The sequence below is a fragment of the Coenobita brevimanus genome, chromosome 94 (genome assembly GCF_032717465.1).
Source record: "Coenobita brevimanus isolate Jiangsu-jjx chromosome 94, ASM3271746v2, whole genome shotgun sequence".
Lineage (NCBI taxonomy): Eukaryota > Metazoa > Arthropoda > Malacostraca > Decapoda > Coenobitidae > Coenobita > Coenobita brevimanus.
Genome location: NC_137047.1, coordinates 7,012,473 through 7,035,433, shown reverse-complemented (window position 1 = coordinate 7,035,433; position 22,961 = coordinate 7,012,473). Strand labels below are relative to the sequence as shown.

At 41.2% G+C, this 22,961-nt stretch overlaps 1 protein-coding gene across 1 annotated transcript in view; it reads right to left on the bottom strand.

Annotated features, from left to right (window-relative positions):
* LOC145412987 (uncharacterized) overlaps window positions 1-22,022 on the bottom strand; it is a 121,679-nt gene extending 99,657 nt beyond the window's left edge. Inside the window, exons 1-3 of the mRNA XM_080282810.1 lie at window positions 21,963-22,022; window positions 8,826-8,912; window positions 8,330-8,419 (exon numbers count right to left, since the gene is read on the bottom strand). Of these exons, the coding sequence (XP_080138936.1) occupies window positions 8,330-8,419; window positions 8,826-8,906 (171 nt within the window). The 5' untranslated portion in view covers window positions 8,907-8,912; window positions 21,963-22,022. The remainder of the gene's footprint in view (window positions 1-8,329; window positions 8,420-8,825; window positions 8,913-21,962) is intronic.
* Window positions 22,023-22,961: the final 939 nt, after the last annotated feature.

Genomic DNA, 22,961 nt, shown 5'->3' with positions numbered 1-22,961 from the left:
CAAAGAAGAAAAACATATAAGCCTCAATACTTATTAAAAATGAATCTAGGACACAAGTAATGATCCATTACTTAAAAAACAACAATAATATATTATACATGCATATAAAAACACAATTTTTAAATCCTCATTACAGCTTCCAAATGTAAACAGGTATATTCTAGCTCATTAGAAATGCCTAAGGACAAAGTTGCTTTTAGTGTCTCAGGGTTGTTGCCAGTGTCACATGGTGAGGGTGATGTGTGCATCCTTGGACACTGACAACAGCTTTGCTATGGTCAATTGTCCCCCCACTGGAAATTGTCCTGAAAATACTACTATGCTACGTGCAACCTAAAATAACGCAAATCTTGGCAAGAATTGGGAAAGGGGCATCTGATCATGACCCCAAATTTATCAATTTCCATGCATGCACACAATGCCTGAGAGACAACTCGCCAAGAAGAAAACTCAATGTTACACTGGTACTCAACACTAGATGGATTCCTAAATGCTACCACATCAACGAAAAACTGCTTTAAGAGACAGACATAGGGCCGAAGCCAGCTTCAGCTTCATAAAGCCATGGTTTTTAGGTTGCAGCTTCCACTTTGTAACTTTCCATGGGCTTCAGCATCAGCTTCGAAGCCAAGGGGCTGTCTTCAGCCCCAACCAGACATGGGGCCGAAGCCACTTACGACTTCAGCTTCACGAAGCCATGGATTTTAGGTTGCAGCTTCAGCTTCTTGACTTTTGAAGGGCTTTGGCTTCCAAGCCAAAGAGCTGGCTTCAGCCCCAAGTCTAAAGAGAATGCTATGATCCATTATGGGACTATGTTATATAATGAAAAATTGAATTAAATGCTATAAAAAAAAAAAAAAATTGGTGGCAGGTACCTCTACATGTGTGTGTGTGTGTGTGTGTGCATATCTATCTCTCTACCTATCTAAATACACCCACCGCAAATTGACTTAGGACCTAAACACAGAATTGCTATGAGAGAGTTGTTTGTCTCTGCTTTGTGTTTCCACCTCTAAAAAGTGAATTTTAGGGGCAAGAAGTAACTGGCAACTCCTCTGGTGTTGGCGGGAGGTGGTGAAACACTCAGCATGTCAGTGCTTACTCAGAAGCAAGCGTGGGAGTATATGTTCCCCTCGCTCCGAGCCTGCACTTCCCACTTTTTTCGTATGCATTACTGTTTGCCCTGTTATCTTCCTAGAGTTGAGTTGTCATGCCTGGAAAGTACTGCTCAAGGGATGAGAGGGTCCATATCATTGCATGGAGGCAGGATAATGACCCTATCAACACACTTTGTGAATGTACTGGACACCCAAAGTCGACCGTCATGAAGATTTCTGATGCAGCGCGCAGCCTGCCACCTGATGTCGTACCAGAGCACAAGCATGGCGGTGGAAAGAAGAGGACGACTTCCAATGGTACAGATACACTTCTGATGAGGAAAGTAATAGAGAATCCTCGACTGACAGCAGCAGAATTGAAGAGAATGCATCCCCAGCTGTTACAAGATGTCTCAATTAGAACCATCCAACACCGCTTGCTGAAGGAACTGGGTTTGCCAAGCCACACCGAAGCCAAGAAACCACTTCTCACTGAACGCATGAAGAAGCAGCGCATTCAGTTTGCAAAGAAGTATGCACACTGGACACTGGATGAATGGAGAAAAGTTATGTCTTAAGATGAAAGCACATTTCAAGTGTTCCAGGTGCATTCTGCCAAGGTTCGTCACCCTGTCTCCTGTAGTCGATATGACCCTGCTTACACGGTGCCAACTGTTAAGTACCCACAATCAGTAATGGTATGGGGGTGTTCGATCCATCCATCCATCATCCAATCCTACATTGCCACATGAGAAGCATAGAAGCCCGGGGCTAGGCAGTTGGTCCTGACATTTAAGATGAGAGTGACCAGCCTCACTCATCCTTGAGTGGCATTACATGAGCAATCAACCCCAACTACCCCTTGGATATGAACCTTCACCAGCTCAATGTGCCAAAATTTGGTTATATGGTTACCACCCAGCGTAGTAAATGGTTTCCTGGTGCACAGGAAACCATTTCGCTTGTCACTCAGTGTAGAGTCACCCACAGGTTGAAGGAAGTGGAACGAATGAAGGAAAGAAAGACAGAAGAGGGAGTGTAAAGTCACCCGTAGGCAGAAGGACAAGGAAAGAATGAAGGAATGAAAGACAGAAGAGAATGGAAGGAAAGAAGGATGGAGAGGAAAAGGCAGACACCCGAGAGCAGCAGTACATCGAGTGAATGGATGGTGAGCGCCCCCACCTACCACAATGGGGGTGTTTCTCATGTGAAATGGGAAGGAGGCCTTTACTTTCCTCCTAAGAACTTGATGATGAATGGCGGCCGGTACATTCAAATTCTGAAAGATCATTTGTTAAATTTATTGCTGTTCATGGGTGTGATTTTTTCATTCACGATTCAGCTCCATGTCACAAGTCAAGAAAGGTGACAAAATGGCTTCAGAATAATCGGATTGAGGTCCACGACTGACCTGGCAACGGTCCGGATCTAAATCCGATAGAAAACTGCTGGGCAATGATGAAGAAAATTATGACAGAGAAGAGATCATGACAGAGAATAAGACACCCAATCTGGACAACCTATAGATTGAACTGACAAATGTTTGGTGAAATGTCTTTAGATTACTTTAAAGAAATAAGTGATTCCGTGCCAAAACGCATCCAACTGGTCCCGAAAAACAAGGGAAACATGATTTCATATTAAGGAATGGCATTTCATGAACAAACATTGTGATATACCGTACTATGATTTCTGTGTTTTTTAATACCTTGTGAGGGGGAGGTCCTAGGTCAATTTGCAGTAGCTGTGTGTGTGTATATATATATATATATATATATATAGCCTCATTGGTACAGTGTGGATTTCACACTCTGGTGGACTAGGGTTCGCCTCCCGCCAGAATTGTAAAAACTTTGGGAATCGTTCACCGAGCCACTTGCTACTTTGGCGGACATAAGGGGTGCTGTGGTTGAACCAGTGTCGCATACTAATATGCTTGCACCCAATCGGCTTAAGGCAGGCCAATTACATTTGGTTCACAGACTACACACACATATCCAAAGCCACTACAACACTACAACTACACTTACAAGCACTTCTCACCCTACATACAGTCTCTACCAGACAGCCTAAGCCACTGGGTAGAGATACACTGACTGTATCATCCCTGCTTCGGTAGGGATAGACCAGTCCTGCGGTGGACTTCAATGGCTGATGATGATGATGATGATGATGATGATGATACATATATAAATATATATATATATATATATATATATATATATATATATCCACCATCTAATCCTATGTTGCCCCATGAGGAGTGTAGGAACCCAGGGTTAGGCAAGTTGGTTCTGACATGGAAGATGAAAGCAACCAGCCTCACCAATCCCTGACTGGTATTACATGAGCAATACATCCAATCATCACTTGGATATAAACCTACAAATGCTCAATCCAATTGGAGCATCTTAACCACTAAACTACCTGACGCCATAATATGGTTATATGGTTACCACCCAGTGCAGTAAATGGTTTCCTGGTGTGCAGGAAACCATCTGGCTTGTCACTCAGTGAAGAGTCACCCATAGGTAGGGGGAAGAGGAAAGAATGAAGGAAAGAAAAACAGGAGAGTGTAAAGTCACCTGCAGGTAGAAGGAAGAGGAAAGAATGAAGGAATTAAAGCCAGAAGAGAAAGGATGGAAAGAAGGAAGACAGGAAGGGGCAAACACAGAGCGAAGCACTACATCTAGTGTAAACACCGGTATGTATATATATATATATATATATATATATATATATATATATATATACTGTATATATATGTACACTAAATCCTCATAAATCGCAGCAATTTGGGTCTGGACCACTGCCGTGATTTATGAATAATAACTCTTATGTGAAAAATTAATTTGAGTCTGGACTTTGGCCAACCCACCCCCCCAGCACCCTACCTACACCTATCTAGGCACCATCAAACAGAAACATACAAATTTAGGAATATTCAGTGCATGTATTAAATAGAAATAAGCCATGTTAAGGGATCCCACCTTAATCCTATGACGAAATTGCTTAAGTGAATGGAGTAGGGTGGTGTTGGGAAGAACTTAGAACCTCTCAGAAATTGTTCTTCTCAAACTCTTTCGCCAGCTTTGAAAACTTCTCTCCCAACACAATGAATGAGCTCCAAACATTGACTGTACAACAATTCCGGCAGCTTCTTGACGCCATACTGCTTAGAGCGCTTCATTGGGGGGTTGGGAGGGGCCATGGCAGGTAGGAGGCAGGGGAAAGTAGCACAAAAAAAGCAGGTAACTCTCATACTCCACGGCGACGGTCTGTAGTGTGGGGACTGGCAGGACAAGAACAACAACAACATGGCGGCATTAGTGTGCACATATGCCACCAGGGACGTGCGGTGATTGGTTGTTGGGTCGCGATTTTCAGTCTGAATGCCGTGGTTTACGATTCTCTTCGGAAAAGGCCCACTTGGGTGCCTAGATCCGCGATTTTCATGACTTAACAGTGATTTAAGGTTGCCGGTAATCTGACGGCCACCTACCCGTGATTTACGAATCCGTGACTTATGAACACGTGATTTACGAGGATTGAGTGTATACATATATATATATAGATAGATAGATAATATATATATATATATACAGTATACAGTTCTTCCCCACAGTACGCGAGTTCAGAGTACGCAATCCTCATTCTACGCGAGGACCTATTTTTTATCAAATTTTAGTGTGTTTTTTAATAATGACGCGAAATGAACTCGTAACAGGTGAGACGGCAGCGAAGAGTGGCCCAAATCCGGGGTTTACCCCGAGCACGCGACATTGCCACCCCAAGAAGCACCAACCACCAGTGGTGTCAATGAGCCATTTCCTGGGGAGGAAAGAGGATGATGTGATGTCTGAGGTGTCAGAAATAGATTTGAAGGGTTTATGAACGAAGTGAGTGCATTAGCATGTGAAAGTGTTGAAAGTGCTGGTGACTGGAGTGGTGAGGAAGGTGGTGTGTCGAGTGGTGCAGGAGTTGCATGCTAGGGTTCCGAGACAATTCGCCGTCAAGTCAATTCGCCTTCAGACAATTCCCTGTCAAGACATGGACGATTCCCCGTCAGTTTACTTAGTATTAATTAATCAATACTTTAGTAACTGTATTTCAGGGAGATCCATATAAGTCAATGTTCAATAGCATAGGCTTTGGATATTATTTATTAGTTGCACCTTTAGTCAATATTGACTAAAGGTGCAACTAATAAATAATATCCAAAGCCTATGCTATTGAACATAGACTTTGATGGTCATTAACATATTGATTAATTAATAATAAGTATACTGTATTTGTAGAATGACAGGGAATTGTCCAGGGTGTGAACTGTCATGACTGGGAATAGTCCATGTTTTGACAGGGACTTGTCTGACGGCGAATTCTCTCCTGCACCACTCAAAACACCACCTTCCTCACCACTCTCGTCGCCAGCACTTTCAATACTTTCACTAGCTAAGGCACTCACTTTGTTCATAAACTCTTCAAAGTCTATTTCTGACACCCCAGACACTGCGTTATCCTCTTGATCCTCCCCAGGAAATGGCTCATAGACAAGTCTCCACTCTCCATCACTGGAGGTTTAATTAACTTGTTTCTTCCTCGCTGTAGTCACCTTTGAATTATTCTAGCGTCAACCATAGCTGTCTTCATTAATAACGGTGAATTGTCGTTACTGTTGTGACGGTGAATTGACTTGATCCCGAACTGTCCCGAAACCGAGTGGTGCAGGAGACAATTTGCCTGTTGTCCTCTTGGGTTAAGGTGAGCAGCCAAATTCTTGTTGGTATAGTTAAGCCATATCCTTGTTGACTTAGTAAAACCATAATCTTGTTGGTTTACTTTATCTTAGGTAATATGTCTTAGACAGTTCCCCTGTACAGAACAATACTTAGGCCTGAAAGGAGTCTCAAGGGATGCCTATGAAGGGGGTGCCACCCATACGTATTTTTTTCCATAAGTTTATGTATTCAGAGTACGCGAATTCCTAGTATGTGCCGTCTTCTGCCGCCCATATAGGCTTGTACTAGGGGAATGGACTTTGCATATAATATATATATATATATATATATATATATATATATATATATATATATATAAATATACAGTATATATATATACAGTATATATATATACAGTATATATATATATATATATATATATATATATATATATATATATATATATATATATATATATATATATGTGTGTGACTCTACACTGAGTGACAACCCAAATGGTTTCCTGTACACCAGGAAAGCATTTACTACACTGGGTGGTAACCATATAACCAGATTTTGGCGCCTGGTGGTTTTAGTGGGTAATTATTGTGCTCCAATCAGACCGAGCTGGTGAAGGTTTATATCCAAGGGGTGGTTGGGGTTGATTGCTCATGTAATACCACTCAGGGATGAGTGAGGCTGGCCACTCTCATCTTAAATGTCGGGACCAACTACCTAGCCCCGAGCTCCTACGCTCCTCATGGGGCAATGTAGGATTGGATGATGGATGGATGGATAGATATATACAGTATATATATATATACTGTATATATATATATATATATATATATATATATACAGTATATACATAATGTATATGGCTCCACCCAAGACCCCTAGTATTACCCCTGTCAAACAATCATGTACTCACCAACCTGAATGAGTGTTTCACCATCGCATGGTCAGGTGACAATTGCGCCAATGATTTATGAAAGCTCTTTATGCATGACACTGTTTTGGCACCAATTTTATGTAATGCGCATCTTAGTTTGCACTAGGTTAGGTAGGTTATAATCATTGGGGGGGTCCTCGAGGCGAAGCCTCCCAGTTAGGTTCAGCGCTTCCAGTTAGGCTTCCACTGCTAACTGCAGTTTTAAATGAATAAATTTGAGATTGTCTGGTGTGGTGACGTCATATCCAGTCAGCAGGATCGGCAGTAAACACACTATCGAAGGCATTCAGACGTCTTTCTTTAATATTGCTAGACAGACATATTTCTTTTGTTCTCCATTTTTTTTTAAATCGAAAATCAAATGTCAATAATCCGAGATATATGTAGTACTGATACAATTTTCTTTAAGAACATACAGTAGGCCTATAAGAAAACAGTTCAAATCTCTGTCACTTTCGTTCATATTTACTGGTATTTTTTACATCTTTGTTGAATATATTTTGAATGATGAAGGTGGTCAGGAACCTAACCCCTCATTTCTTAACATCTTATGGGAAAAATCGGTTTGTTATTCGACCAATTCTTTATTCAATCATTTTTTATGGAAAGCATCCCTGTCGAATAGTGGGGGGAAAGGTGTAATGATAAAATACAGTCATACAGTAATATAGCACTAGCTGGCTATCATTTACAAGCCAGTTGATACACCTTGATGTCGGATATTGCTGAGAACTGCCAGTAATGTCCCATTTCGGCACCAGATACTGCATTGGGCCAGATATTGTGATGAAGGGTGATTGAAAGGTTACTGTATATGTGTACAGAGTAAATGTCAAGTCTTTCAGCACCTTAGAAAAAAAAAAAAAAAAAAAAAAAAAAAAAAAAAAGGTTGTAAAGTACAACTCCCAAGTGTGGGGAGGATCCCCACATACAGCTCTTCTCAACAAGGTGATGTCAAAGGCTTTCATGCATTGACTCTCCTCCTCTTACTGGCTCCCTTCAACCTCTCCCTAACTCTGCTGAACTGTTGCATCTTTATCTCTTTTCTATCACTACTTCAACTGTCACTACTCCTCTGAACTGTCTACTTGCATCCCTCCACCACTACGACAGGCGTGTAGCACCCGGTAGCAACAAACTCTCGCCCCATTCCTGTCAAACCCTCTAATGCAAGAATTAACCGTTACTCCCAGTCCTTCCTGTATGCAACTGGTCAGCTCTGGAACTGTCTTCCTCTGTCTATATTTCTTACTGTCTATGACCTTCAGTCTTTCAAATGTAGTGTGTCCTGGCATCTCAAAATGAACGAACTTTTTTATGTTGGGGGGGGGGGGAATCATGAGAGCTCCTAGCATTTGGTTCCTTCTTCTCCGCATTGGGGGGAGGAATCATGCAAGTTTCTTCAACTCTGACCACTTAGTAATTAACAAATGGTGCTTTTAAACAGCTATGTTACTCCAAAGTTCTACAGGTTGTAACACTCCCTGCACATCTCCAAGTCCAAGGGAAGCACTGTATGGATCATGGTTATATAACTCTGGCATAAATCACACACAATTTACCTGGAAATATGGCGAACATGCAGACAAGACAACTCTGTGTGCCGAGAATGATTTCCCATCACAAGCCAGTGTAACATCAACAAATGCATCCTGGTGTGGAAAAAGAGCATTTTAATAAATCATTATCAGAAATGAGAGAAGAAGTACTGTACCTGTAATACTTTACAACCTTCAAATCCACAAATGACATACTGTACAACACCACTACCATCATCTCACCTATAGTTCCCACCTAAGAGATGAAGTGAAGCTACATAAGTACAATAAGAATGTACAAAAGTATGTGAACTATCAATGAACATGGCCAAAGAAATGAGCCACACAATAAAATAATAACATAAATCTCAGCATTTTGGAATGCAGTATTATGTCAAATCCTACTCATACATGTTTTAAACAACTGGCAAAGGCTAAGTTCTGTACAATAACATAGTTTTTCCAAACTATGCAATACAATCCAGTACAGCAAACATTACACGGGCAATTTTTTACATACTTGTGTACGCAGATAACTGAAGACCTCGACAAAATTATTCTGATGATTGTTCCACTTCAGCAAAAACTGGTCTTGATTCATTATGCCCTGGAAAACACAAAACTGTTAAGCATTCATATCACTGTAATTAACAATGTATAAAACAAGTACCTATGGCAAACAAGTGTAAATTAACCCCTATGCCTCAACTGATATTCCAAAGCACATTAACACGGCACCCCTGGTGATCTGGAACCTAATAGCTTTCTGAAATTTATGAATGTCCACAGAAGCTCTACATGGTCAAACGTGATTACTGTACTTCTAAAGTGATCCCTCTATTATCTGCCATAGTTGATGCTACTGAAAGCATGTGTATATGCCAGCACATCCCCTCCCCTCCCTCTTGTTTATAGACAAGCATCAAGTGACATCTTCTACTCTGCCTAAGTTTTCATCAAATTTCCTGTTTTGATAAATGGACTTAATCTGCTATGTTTCTGTTAAAAATCAGATTTCCTTAATAATATTTCCCACTTCAAAAACAAGTAAATATAAACAAAACTGGATGACAGACTGAACCTATCTTCACACAAAAATTTCACTGGACCTAACTATTCTAGCCTCTTTCGAGCAAATATCTCCAGCTGGAGAGGGTCAGTTGCTTTTCTACCCCAAAAAACTATGTGAGTAATTATAACTGTGATGAAAGTGGCATTAGGAAAAACTGATGCACCATGATACTAATTCCCAGCATCTCAAAACAGGTCAAATCCATAAGGGCAAAACATGAATACAGTAATATTAATTATTCCTATGATTACTCACTGTCATCTGACTAACACAGATCAAAGATGCTATATAGCAACTACCAATGCAAACACTGGTCAAGTTTCATCCTGAGCTTTAATTTACACTAAATAATTCAATGCTACATGCTTTCTTGCATTTCAATCCTGACAGATGACATTAATCAATCTCAAAATTAAAAAAAAAAACTGAAATCAATAAAAAGTTACAATGCAAAGGAAAAGCGACCCAAGACAGAAACATCCTTGTCACTTGGGTGGTGAATAGCTGACCCAAACTGACAACCTAAAGTACTGTAATGATGGCTCTAAGGTTTGGTGCTTGGATAATCCTGGAGTCAGTTAATCAAGCACAAAAATATTGTGAGATTATTGTATAACTGAGGCCAGGTATTACTTTCCACCCTGCTATATCTGAACAGTAAATATGGTAGTCACATGTGTTCCATGAACATGTCCCATGCTGGCTGCAAGCAGCTGATATGTACCCATAGTCTATTGGTATTAAGTTCCGAGACTGTGTGACAGCACCATATATACAGGTTAAAGATAACAGCTAGGGAAGGATTACCTAGTGACATTTGTACAGCCCCATTCATAAGCAGAGATGCACACTTGCTCCTGCTGTCTGTTGCACCGTCCACTGTGACAATGTATTGTTTAAAACCGGAGAAATGAAACACCTACATAGAAAGGACAATGGTCCAACTCTGGTGAGGCATCTACCACAAGGGGATGGTGGTGCACTACACAGTCATACTGTGTCTGCATGGCAGCCCCACAGAAGCAGCTGCTTAACTGTGGTCAAAGAGTCTACTCAGACAGACTGGAGAGAGAGAGAGAGAGAGAGAGAGAGAGAGAGAGAGAGAGAGAGAGAGAAATCTGACACCACCCTTTCACTTCTTATAATGCAATTTCAGTGACACTGTAATATTGAAGTCTCTAGTAATTTGAGCCCTATACTATATTCTAGGGGACACACAAGATTCTAATAGTGTACTGTAGCATCTAAATTTGCAGCTACAGTTATCTGACCTAACAAGGCATGCCAACTGGCAAAAAATAAATAAATAAATACAGTATTAATATCACATGGAGAGTAAATAATTCCAAACTCCTATCCAGAGTCTTTCACACCCATTTCTCCCCCTCTGCTCCCCTTAATGCTGTATTTAACTCCTACTTAAAAAAAAAAAAAAAAAAAAAAAAAAAAAAAAATCAAACTTTCCAATATTAATGCAAATGCGTATGTGAATGTTATAAGAAAAGTGTGTGCAAAAATAGTCACCCACAGACACCCAAACACAAATGTGCACAAACAATGCTGAAGCACCACATACAATGTCAACCACACACCTCACAGCGCATTATCTGGTAGGTGGTGCTCATTTTTACCTCCACCCAAGTTACCACTATGCTGCTTTAAAGAATGGATGTGAATGTTCACCTCCATTTGCTGGCACCCCTACTTGCTGCCCCCTAGCCAAGGTTACCTGTAATGGGAAAATGAAGGAAATCTAGCATCATATCTTGGACTGGTCCCTCTCCACCCATTACATTATATCATGACTCACAAACAGCAAAAAAATGTATAAAAGGAACATAAGGATGTCTCATTCCCAGTACAGTACTTGGCCAAAGTCCATTATCTCTACCCATTCCCCATGTTGCATTCACCTCCCACATACCAGTATAACCACACATTTACACACATGCCACTCACCCTTAACAAGTACTCTAGCACATCACCCATTATCACCAATCATCTTCAAGCGCTTGTACAAATTCTGTCTGCAGCGCCAGTGACAAGTTACGGAAACAGCAGTCACTTACTGAACTAGCACTGTTATCATTATCATCCGGACCTCCTTTCCCAACTTAGGGCAGGGTGAGGAGTAGCAATGTCCAGACAGCCTAAATTTGCCCAATCCAATGGGCACGCTTCCATTCACTGATCATTCAAGCCCCCGGAATCCTGGCTTTATCGGATATGCCGAAAACATTCACCACATTCTGTAGCTTCACATAAACATATCTGATAGACTCAATCCAGACGGTGTCACATTAAAAAGGGGTGCCAAATCCCTGATCATGCACTTCTCCTCACAACATTCATCCAGCCAGCTCAATCTCTTGTAAGTTCCCTAGCCTCACCGACTTCCAAACCTCTCTTTCTCACACGCTCATCCACTATATCTCTCCACCTTCTCCTTGGCCTACCTCGCCTCCTCCCTCCTTCAAATTTGCTCAGATATACCTTTTTCACCACTCTATTGTTATCCATTCTCTCCACATTACCATACCATCTCAGTACACTCTCTTCGATTCTGGTGTCCACAGACTTCCTCACTCCACATCTTTCACGAATCACATTACTTCATATTCTATCCACCCTCTGTACTCCACATACATTCCTCAGCAGTCCAATCTCGACTGCTCTTACTCTTGACTTTTCATTTTTACACCACACCATAGTCTCACATCCATATGTTAACGATGGTACTAACACTCCTTCATGTAAGCCTCGAGCAGCTGCAACACTCAAGCCTCTGTTTCTTATCAAGGCCTTCACTGCACCAGCTACTTTTCTTCCTTGTGCCACTCTACTTTCCACTTCTTTTGCACATTTTCCCCTCTTTTCTATCACTGTACCCAGGTATTTGACCTCTCTCACCAATTCCAGTCTCTCTCCATTCACTGTAACTGCACTGGGAGTCACCTTTTCTCTCAATAACCATCACTTTACTCTTTTCTACATTTACTCTCAAGGCACGATGCTCACAGACATCAGCAAAACCCTGCACTAGCCCATCAAGTTCTTCTGGTATTTGCAGGTAGTACTGCATCATCAGCACTATTAAACTGCAAAATATATATTTAAAGGGAGCTGTTGCCTCTCCAGACACTGAAAGGGCTCTCCCTCCATGCTACAAGATCTTTGAATGTGGCATGATAGGAGTGTAATGCTGAATGGTAGTGAGACTTGGGTTGTAAAGGAAGAGGATATTTGCAGGCTCAAATGTACAGAAATGGCAATGATTAGGTGGATGTGCAGTGCATCCCTTAGTACAAGGCCTGGAGGGGCTAGGATGGGACTGGAGTGTATTGGTGCTGTAATAAGGAGAGGTAGATTAAGGTGGTTTGGGCAAGTGGAGAGGATGGGGGATGATAATTGGGTGCAGAAAGTGAGAAGTGTTAATGTTTTGGGCAGGTCTGCATGAGGTAGACAGAAAAAGACCTAGGACGAGGTCACTGAGTGTGACCTCAGGGACAAGGGACTGAAAAGGAAAGCTGCCAGAGATCAAGCAGCATGGAGAGCTGCAATCATGTGACCAAGGCCGATGCATGCAAGCATGTTGGAGCCTTCAAAAATGAAACAAAACGAGCATTGAATGATCGCTGGTGACTCAATGCTGGAGGGTTTGAACTATCGTTTCTTCAGAAAGTTGTAGACTATAGTACTGTAGGCTAAATGATAAGAAGAGGGTAAGACTGAAACATTTTCATGTATATTTCAGTCTTGTGTACCTATCTATCTATCTACAGTCAGACAACATAATCCCATAAGGTGTGATAGTTTGTCTCTGAGCTGTTTGTTTTACAGGGAGGGCACTGACCCTCTGCCAACTCACCTGCTGACACGTAGGACATACGTTTGGGTTGGTTATATGGTTACCACCAAGCACTGTAAATGGTTTTCTGTAGGGCCATGCACAGGATTTTTGAAAGGGGAGGTGGGGAAAAAAAAAAAAAAAAAAAATCATCATAACATACTTCATTCACTTTATTTTGTTCATCCATCATCGAATCCTGTGTTGCCCCATGAGGACTGTAGAAGCCCGGGGCCAGGCAAGTTGGTCCTGACATTTAAGATGATAGTGACCAGCCTCACTCATCCCTGAGTGGCATTATGTGAGCAACAGACCCCAACCAACCCTTGGATGTACACCTACACAGGCTCAATACGATTGGAGTGCCCTAATTACCCACTAAACTAAGTACGGTACATGAAATGCAATACAGTAAGCTAAGGTACCATAACGGCCTAAGTACTGAGAGAGGAAAAACTCGGTAATTTACATACTGAAATCTACAGAACCCTGGAAGTGAAAACACTGTGGATATCAATGGATAGAGCATTTTGGAAGTTAAGGGAATTCAGAGAGGGTGAGTCTGTTATAAATATGGGAGATGTTTCAGAATATCACAACGTTGCCCTAACAACTAACACACTACGGTACATTGTTTTACATGCAGCAATGGAAGATTAAAATATCAGTACAATTTGTATGCAATTTACTGAGGCATTAATATTTACCAAGAAATTTCAATAATCCCCCATTTATCTGGACGTACAGTATCCGGACCTGTTCATTATCCATATACTGAACCTTGGCTCTATTAAACCACTATCTGAATTTACTTGCCATTATCCAGCCGTAACAGTCCCAGAGATCTTCAGCCTGACAGCTGACATGTTCAAACTTTTGGTATCATGGCTGCTGGGCTTGAGCTGGGAGTGGAAAATAAGTTGTAACCTATAACCAGAGCTCAAATGTCCGTCTGCCCCTGTACAGCATAATTAAAGTTGTGCACTGGGCTGATCACTCCCAACGAACCTCCAGCACCCATGTAATACAGCGGTAACCCACAAGTGGTGTTAATACGGTACGTCCTTATGCATCCCCACTGAATGTCCAAAGTCACACGGCCACTGGGCTAAGTCTTTCCCAACTGCCACCACCACTGAACGCAGACCACATGCCATGAGAATATGTTCAGTGACAGCGGTCACCCGCCTCTCTACCAAATGTCCAAAGTCACCCGCTCGTCGTGAGTTGTGTTTCTGCATGGCCACCAGGCATCAAACAGACCACAAGCCACGAGTAAATGTACAGTAAAAGTGCCTGTCGGCCTCGTGACAGAAGGCTGCAAATCCTGCCCACAGCCTCACTTCTCCCCCCCTCCTGTCCCTTTTCCATACCCTCCCGGCTCCCTCCCTCATTCCCTCCCCTCTTTCACAGTAATAGCACTGACTCATGAGTTATTAAAGTTTTTTGCGATTTATTTGATTATTATTGGTCGTATCAAAATTCTTAAGTGACCTGGGGGAAGCTCACAAAATTCTGCATCTAGACAAATGCTTAAATCTTGGAAGGTGCTGGCAAAATTTTGCACTAGGATGGTGGGAAGCTATATGAAGGTAAGTTTCATTCCTGAAAACAATTTATTCTCTCTGCATTTCTGTTCTTTTGCTCATCAGTTTTCTGTTTTTTTTAGCTTACCTTACAGTATAAACACCAGAAAAGATGATGGTATACCAGTTATACCAATTTAACCAATTTCTGATGACATATTTGGCCATGGAATTTTTTTGTGGCCCTGGAGCAGTTATCACTGGTGTGATAACTGATTTTCCAACCGTCCTGAGGGTTTTTGTGGATATCTGTTTATGTATTGTTTCCTTAGTGTTCAGCATTAATACTGATATTCCTATGTAAGTTTTGATGTCTAACTATGGTGGACTGACCTGAAAACACTGCCAAAATTAGGAGGGGTACTGTACATACAGTAGTGTATAAGTAGGGTGTTTTTTTTTTGTGTGTTTTTTTTTTAAAGTTCTCTTGGTGATTAGCATTATTCTGGATATTCCTGTGTGTGTTCTGATGTCAAAATATGGGAGACTGACCTGAAAACAGTGCCAAAATTAGGAGGGGTACTGTATACAGTAGTGTATAGGCAGGTTTTATTTATTTATTTATTTTTTTTTTCATGGTTTTCTTGGTGTTTGGCATTACTTTGGATATTCCTGTGTGTGTTTTGATGTCTAAATATGGCAGCCTGACCTGAAAACAGTGCCAAAATTAGGAGTACTGTACATACAGTAGCGTATAGGTAGGGTGTTTTTTGGTTTTCAAAGTTTCTTTATGCATTTTTTTGTGTGTGTGTTCAACATCACTCTGGATATTCTTATGTGTGTTTTGATGTTTAAATATGGCAGATTGACTGGAAAATAGTGTCAAAACCAGGAGAGGTACTGAACAGTAGTATATATGTAGGGTGATTTTTTTTTTTTTTTTCCCCATGGTTTTCTTGGTGTTTAGCATTACTGTGGATATTCCTATGTGTGTTTTGAGGTCAAAATATACCAGAATGACCAGAAAACACTGCCAAAGCAAGCAGAGGCACTGTACAAATAGGATAGGTATAAGTTGGAGGTTGGGTATAGGTAGGGTCTGCGTATGGCAGGGGGGGTATTGTTCATTATCCGGGCATTGCCACTACCCAGACATGCCTCTGGCTCTATTACGTAGGGTAATTGAGGGATTACTGTAATAGCACAACAGATCATCCAAACATGTGTCCTGAAAGGAATTTACTTTTCAAATTATTAGGTGAAGAGTGGCAACTTCTGTGAATGGTCCTATTCATTCCTTCTAATATTTTGTAGAACTTTTGAACTTTTTTTTTTTTTTGTAACATTCTTAATGGGATTTGATTAATTTAATGAGTTCCATTTTTAGAATTACTTTCATTCAAATTTTTCATTTTCTTCGAAATGGGGGGTTAAACCTCCCAAACCCCCTGTGTGCACAGCCCTGGCTTGTCAATGAAAAGTCAACTGAAAGTGAAAGAACAGTACCAGTAATAAGAAGTAACAGGAAAGATGGGAGAACTATGAAGAGGGCAGACACAAAAAAAAGTGATTAATGTGAAAGATGCAGTACGCAACACTACACCGTGAGTGGATGATGGTCACCACCTACCTTTATTAAATCAAAGTGTGTCCAGTTTTCACCTTGACAGAATTCATGCTGACTAAAAAAATAATACAGTAATCCCTCCACAATCCAATGTAACAGAGCCAAAGGCATATACAGAAAGTGGGCCCCTGCCTGCTGGACTGGTACTTCAGGACCCTAATCCAGCCTAACTTTGAAAGCCACCTAAATAACTCCCTACCGGACATGCATAGCACCTATTTAAACCTATTTAAGACCCTATTCACACCAATAATGGACATAAATCATGAAATAAATGAAAAGGAACCAGAGAATGAGGAATTAGAAGTGGTTATGGAAAATATTTAGCAACGTACAGAGTACTTACAGCACATCTGTGGCTACCTTCTCTAAGGCTTTGGAAGTGGTGAAAATGCTCTTGAAGTACATACAGTAATCTAGTGTTGTGCTGCACTTAATTCTTTGCACTGTGAGTTATAATTGTTTAACACTGCACATTCTGTTCTTAATGGCACCACACAAGTTTCAACCGCCAGTTTGCACTCCATACTTAATCCTTTGCACTCTAAATTCTAATTTCTTAATGCTGCACAACACTGTAAATTCCCATATAGTCTAGTGGTGTGGTATTGCAGTTTAATCACTGTTTATTCACAAAAACGAGAACATGTGGCATCCATTGCGATGAGCATCTACTTGTGATGACAGTTAGGCAGTAACTGGTGAGGGGGGAGGAAGGAAGGGGTGAAGGGGCCATGTGTAAACACAGCTGGCCTGTTCAGCGCAGCGAGGCAATTTCAAATCACGGCTGGGAAAAAATTAGGATTTTTTTTTTTCATTCTTTTTTTGGCCATTTTTGGGTTCCAAAGATCCAGGCCCACAATGTCCAGTACATGGGGAGTCCGGAAACTGGGCATCTGGATAGTACAGGGATCACTGTAAACTTATGCCTGTAAAAGCTTTAGAAGGTAGGTGGAAAGAATATTTTGAAAGCCTGATGAATGGGAATAGAGAGACCACAGCTACTGTAAACAGGACTGGTTTTGGGGGTGTGCAGAGAAGGAATGCAGCTCCAGGAAACGTGACACTCGCACGGGTGATGCGGCTGGAAAATGGGAAAGCAGCTGGGATTGATGAGGTATACGCCAAGATGATTAAGTGTAGAGGAGGGTGGAATGAAGTGCTTGCTGGAGATAAGAAGGTAGGGATGAAAGAAACTGTGCCAGCAGAGTGGAAAAAGACTATGACTGTATCCCTGTACAAAAATAAAGGTGAGCAAAGTGAGTGCAAGAATTACCGTGGCATAAGTTTATTGAGCAATGCAGGGAAGGTATATGGAAGAATTATTATACAGAAAGTAGGAGAGATATCAGAGGTCAGGGCTCTTGTCTGGCAAGCCACAGCTCGCAAATGCGAGTATTTTTTCCCTTCGGCAAACAAATTTTATGTACAAGTTGCCTTTTGGCGAGGAGAAAATACATCCACTTCAAAACCCAGAAACTACAAAATAAGTAAATCTCGTATAAATGAACAAAAAAGCACGTTGTGATCAATTATTAAGTCTTTCCTGGTCACCACTGTGAATGTTTAAAACCTCATTATATGATTCTAATCATCACAATGTGTAAATAAATATATTTATTGCTAATAAAATATTTCAGCTCGTAGTCAGTTTGGCTATTAAAAATTTATTTGGCTCGTAAATCTGAAACCTTAGGAGCTAAATGGCTTGCAACCATCAGCAGTTAGTAAAAGCCCTGGAAGTCCCGGTGAGTGATGAACAGGAAGGCTTTAGGACGGGCAGAGGATGTGTGGATAATATCTGCAGTGAGACAGACAGTGGAGAAGGCTTGTAAGAAGGACTATAAGGTGTTTATGGCATTTAGAGATCTGGAAAAAGCATTCAACAAAGTAGACAGAGAAGGACTGTGGAAGGTTTTGCAGATGTATGGTGTAGATGATAAGCTGCTAGGTGCTGTCAAGAGTTTTTATGATAGTAGTGAGGCATGAGTAAGGGTAAATGGGCATTTACGTGAATCGTTCACGATCAATATGGGCGTGTGACAAGGTTGTGTGATGTCCCCATGATTGTTCAATATATATATATGGATGAGGTGATGAGAGAAGTAAAAACACCAGTAATGGAAAGAGGGATGGTGCTGGTAATGAATGGAGATGGATGGATTGGCTATCTCAAAACTGTTGTATGCTGATGATGCAGTATTACTTGCAAATATCAGACAAGAGCTTGGCAGACTAGTGCAGAGTTTTGCTGACGTCTGTGAGCATCATGCTGTGAGAGGAAATGCAGAAAAAAGTAAAGTGATGGTAATCGAGACAGGTGACTCCCAGTGTGCTGTGAGTGGAGAGACTGGAGTTGGTGAGAGTTCAAACACCTGGATACAGTGAGAGAGGAAAATATGAGAAAGAAGTGGAAAGTAGAGGGATGCAAGGAAGGATGGTTGCTGGTGCAATGAAGGCCTTGATAAGAAACATTAATTTAAGTATGCTGCAGCTGTGTAAGGTTTACATGAAGTAGTGTTAGTGCCAACTTTAACATATGGATGTGAGACACTAGTGTGGCATGAAAATGAGACGCCAAGAGTGAGGGCAGTGGAGATGGGACTGCTGAGGAATGTATGTGGAGTAAAGAGAGTGGATAGGATATGAAATAATGTGATTTGTGCAAGATGTGCAGTGGGGAAGTCTGTGGACACCAGAATCGAAGAAAGTGTACTGAAATGGTATGATCATGTGGAGTGAGCAGATAACAATAGTGTGGTGGAAAATATCTGAGCGAATCTGAAGAAGGGAGGAGGTGAGGCAGGCCAAGAAGGTGGAGGGATATGGTGGATGAGTGTGTGAGGTAAAGAGGTCTGGAAGTTGGTGAGGCTAGGGGACTGACAAGAGATCGAGCTGGCTGGATGAATGAATGAGAAGAAGTGCATGATCACGGATTTGGCACCCCTTTTCAATGTGACAGCATTCGGATTGACTCTATCAGAAACGTTTATGTGAAGCTACAGAATGTGGTGAAAGTTTTTGGCATATCAGGGTGTGGTGACATGTGGAGGTGTAGGAGGACTACTGGGCCTTGGGAGAGGTCACTGCCCCCAAGAAATAGGCCCTGAAGCCTTTGCCCAGAGTCGGACACGTAAAAAAAAAAAAAAAAAAGTGTGACCCATTGAAGTGGACAAACTTGGACTGTCTGGATGCTGCTACTCCTCACCCTGCCCTAGGGTGGGAAAGGAGGTCCAGATGATGATGATGAAAAACTTAAAAGAAAAATTCACCCAATATATATAATTTGTATGAAGTAATATACTACAGTATTTGTATGAAGCATACAGTTATAAAATATATCACATTTTGCAACTGAAAGAAACAATTTGGTAACTTCTGCCAATTCGGTAAATGACTGATTAAGACTACACCACATTGCACCAGCCACGAGGCAAATGTGAAGATAAACTGCTAATATCAGTCCACTGCATTTCTGGCACACTTTGTAGAGTATCCATCATGTACCTGTAGATGGTGGCATGATTAAGAAGTTTTTTGTCACATTTTTCAGCTATTTTATTAGTATAAAGGATTTCTATGTCACAAAGGGCATGGGGACACAAGGTATGCAATGAATACCAGGTAAATTTTTACAAGTTGCCAATACACCCCCCAGGCAGTGCAATATATTCTTCTGGTAGTTTTTGATGTGATTCGAATGTTGCTGACCTTCATTTTGGTCGGGAATGCCTCGTTTCCCCTCTTTTCCAATCATGAACTTTGATTGGACAAGTAGGTGAAATCAAGCACTTTCCAAAAAAAAATTATGTAAAAAACAACTCAAATCGCATCAAAAACCACCAGGAAAATATACTGCACCACCAGTTAACGTAACGGAACAGACGAAACCGAACCAAGCAAATGTAACGTAACCTCACCAAACACACTAAACCTAACCCAACATACCTAACTTATCCTAGGGGAATGCTTACCCTACAGATACGATGGTCCAGGACGAGGGTCATCCACTTCAAACACGTGATAGTAACATCGTGGTTCCAGAACTTTTTATTCCAGTGGTTTATGAACAATATAATTTGCCAAGCAGGAAGGTGTGTGTTGTCCAAACAAGTTCCTTGGTAGTCAAAAACACAAAAACTACACTGTACCAGTTTTTTGGTTTTTGCATACTTTTTGTATCGACCACAGTATCACTGATGTCTGTCTTTTCTAAATTTACACGGTTCCTGACAGTCAAGGCAATGAGCTTCCAAAGGAAATATACTGAGTCTTTTAAGAAACTCAATAGCCTTCAGCATACTGTCATTGTTGTTTCCACTATGCCATATGGTCAAGATTTTTTGTTTTCCAATCTTTATCTTTTCCATTATTTTCTTGTCATTCTAACTTTCATACACAAAGTAACAAAAACATTTCTCCTAGTCCCTCTATCCTGGCCAAATTCTCACTCTAATGCCAGTGCCTTAAGAAATATGAGGCTACAAAAGGCTAGTTACAATTATGAACTACAGGAAACCTACAGCCGTACATGGACTGTACAGTACTGGTACGCTGAATCAAGTCTGCATCTACAGTCAAAATTATTTAGCTACACCAGAGCAAACTTTTATACAACTCTTTGGACCTGACTTTGGCATCAAGTCCCAGCTGTTGCCAATACACCTTTCCAGGTTGAGCAGTATATTTTTCTGGACCTAACCTAACCCAACCTGCCGCAGCAGAATACTTTTAGAATTAGGTATCACACTATGCGTTTAAGGTGGTAATATCCCGGAACCACATATTGGCAACTTGTAAAATCATACAGCCTTAGCAACATTCAGATTCTTGACATCCTTCAAATGATTTACAAAACCTGTCATCCATGCCAAACCTAACCTACCAGTAAGTCACATCTTTTGAACCTAACCTTACCGTAGCAGACTTCAAACTAAGCTATACACATTTAAAACCTAACCATGGCACACAAGGTACCCGGTATGATATAAAATGACACTAAAAACGAGCCTCGAAAAATTTTAAGGATGCAATGATCTGGTGATGACCATTATTTTACACCACATAAAATCTCCAGATTAACTTTAGGCAACATTTAGGCTATAAAAATTTTTAAATGCTACTTTCAAATCATATTACTCATACTATGTGCTAAACAAATGCAAAAACACTAGTCAAACACTCCATATGGATTCACAGGTAAGCAATGTCATGATGTCAGGTGCTAATAGGTCTATGGCATTGTTCGTCACTAAAAGACTGCGTTATTTGACACCCCTTGTTTCGCTTTGTCCCGTAGTCTTCAGCCCTCTTCCTAGAACCAGAACTTGCTGCTCTGTTCGGCTTCAAGACAATTATGACGCGAGCCGTGAGGGGAAGGGGAGTAGCCATGGAACAAACCAGGCACCACCATACAAGTCGCCGCCGCCGCCGCCACCTTGTCACAAGCCCCGACAAACAAAAAGCTGTAGGATAAACAAACCCCGAAGGCCGCCTCCATTATGGTCACGCTCCCCGCCTCCTCACCCATGGCGCCTCCCACACCTCATGTCGTCGGCCAAGGTCACCCTCCTCCCATCACTGACCTTGAGAAGAATATTAGCCCTTAATGGACGATGACATCTTGGGATAAACACAGCCCAGCGGTCGTGATCATTACTGCTGCCATCTATCAGCTTCTAATCAAAACAATCGATTCTGACGTTTTCTGTTGCTATTCATCAACAGAAAATTGGTTACCTGGGAAACCTCTTTAAAATTGGACGACGGCGGCGTCATTTAAACAGCTTACCTTTCCACATTGGCTGACGCCACAGAAACATTTCTCCATGACAGTAACATACTTCAATCATCCTCTAAGGTATTTACGGGGAGTCACGCAGCTCGGAGGTCAAGTAACACAATGATGCAGAGGGAGATGGATATAATAAACGGAAATTAACTACGCTAAGGACGAGTGGAGAACCACCACATCGAGCAGGTGAGGAAGATGTGAACGACAAATGCACGTCACTTACCTGAAAAATGAAATGTTAACTGACAAATAATGACTGAGTAAATCACCCAAGAAAAAGTGAAGTGACCATTCATCTGTAACAGATAAAGATGAGATGATCTATCTGGAGAAGTGAAAGGAACCATACTGAATAGAAGGGAACCATGAAGGGGATGGAAGGGATCTATGATGGAAATGAAAGGAACCGAAGGAAACCATGGTGGAGGGAAGTGAAAGGAGCCATGAAAAAATGTAGGAAAAAGAAACACAATGAAGGGAACTGAAACCATCGTGAAGGTAAAGTGAAAAACCACAGGAAACAAAAGGAAGAACGATGAACCTAGTCCTTTCACTAAAATGGTCTATCTTTTATTCTATTCATCATATATGATTCTTAGGCAACTAAGGAAAGACCTCGAATGTTAAATGGTTTAATAGGGACTATACTTAACCCTTCAACTTAAAAGTCTGCCGAGCTGAATCAAATCATCTTAAGATAGTATTCAAAGGACGTCATTGTAGTAAATGGGTCGGTCAAGGAAGAGAAGCAATGGTGAAGGTAAAAAGAAAGGAGCAAATGTGAGCACTA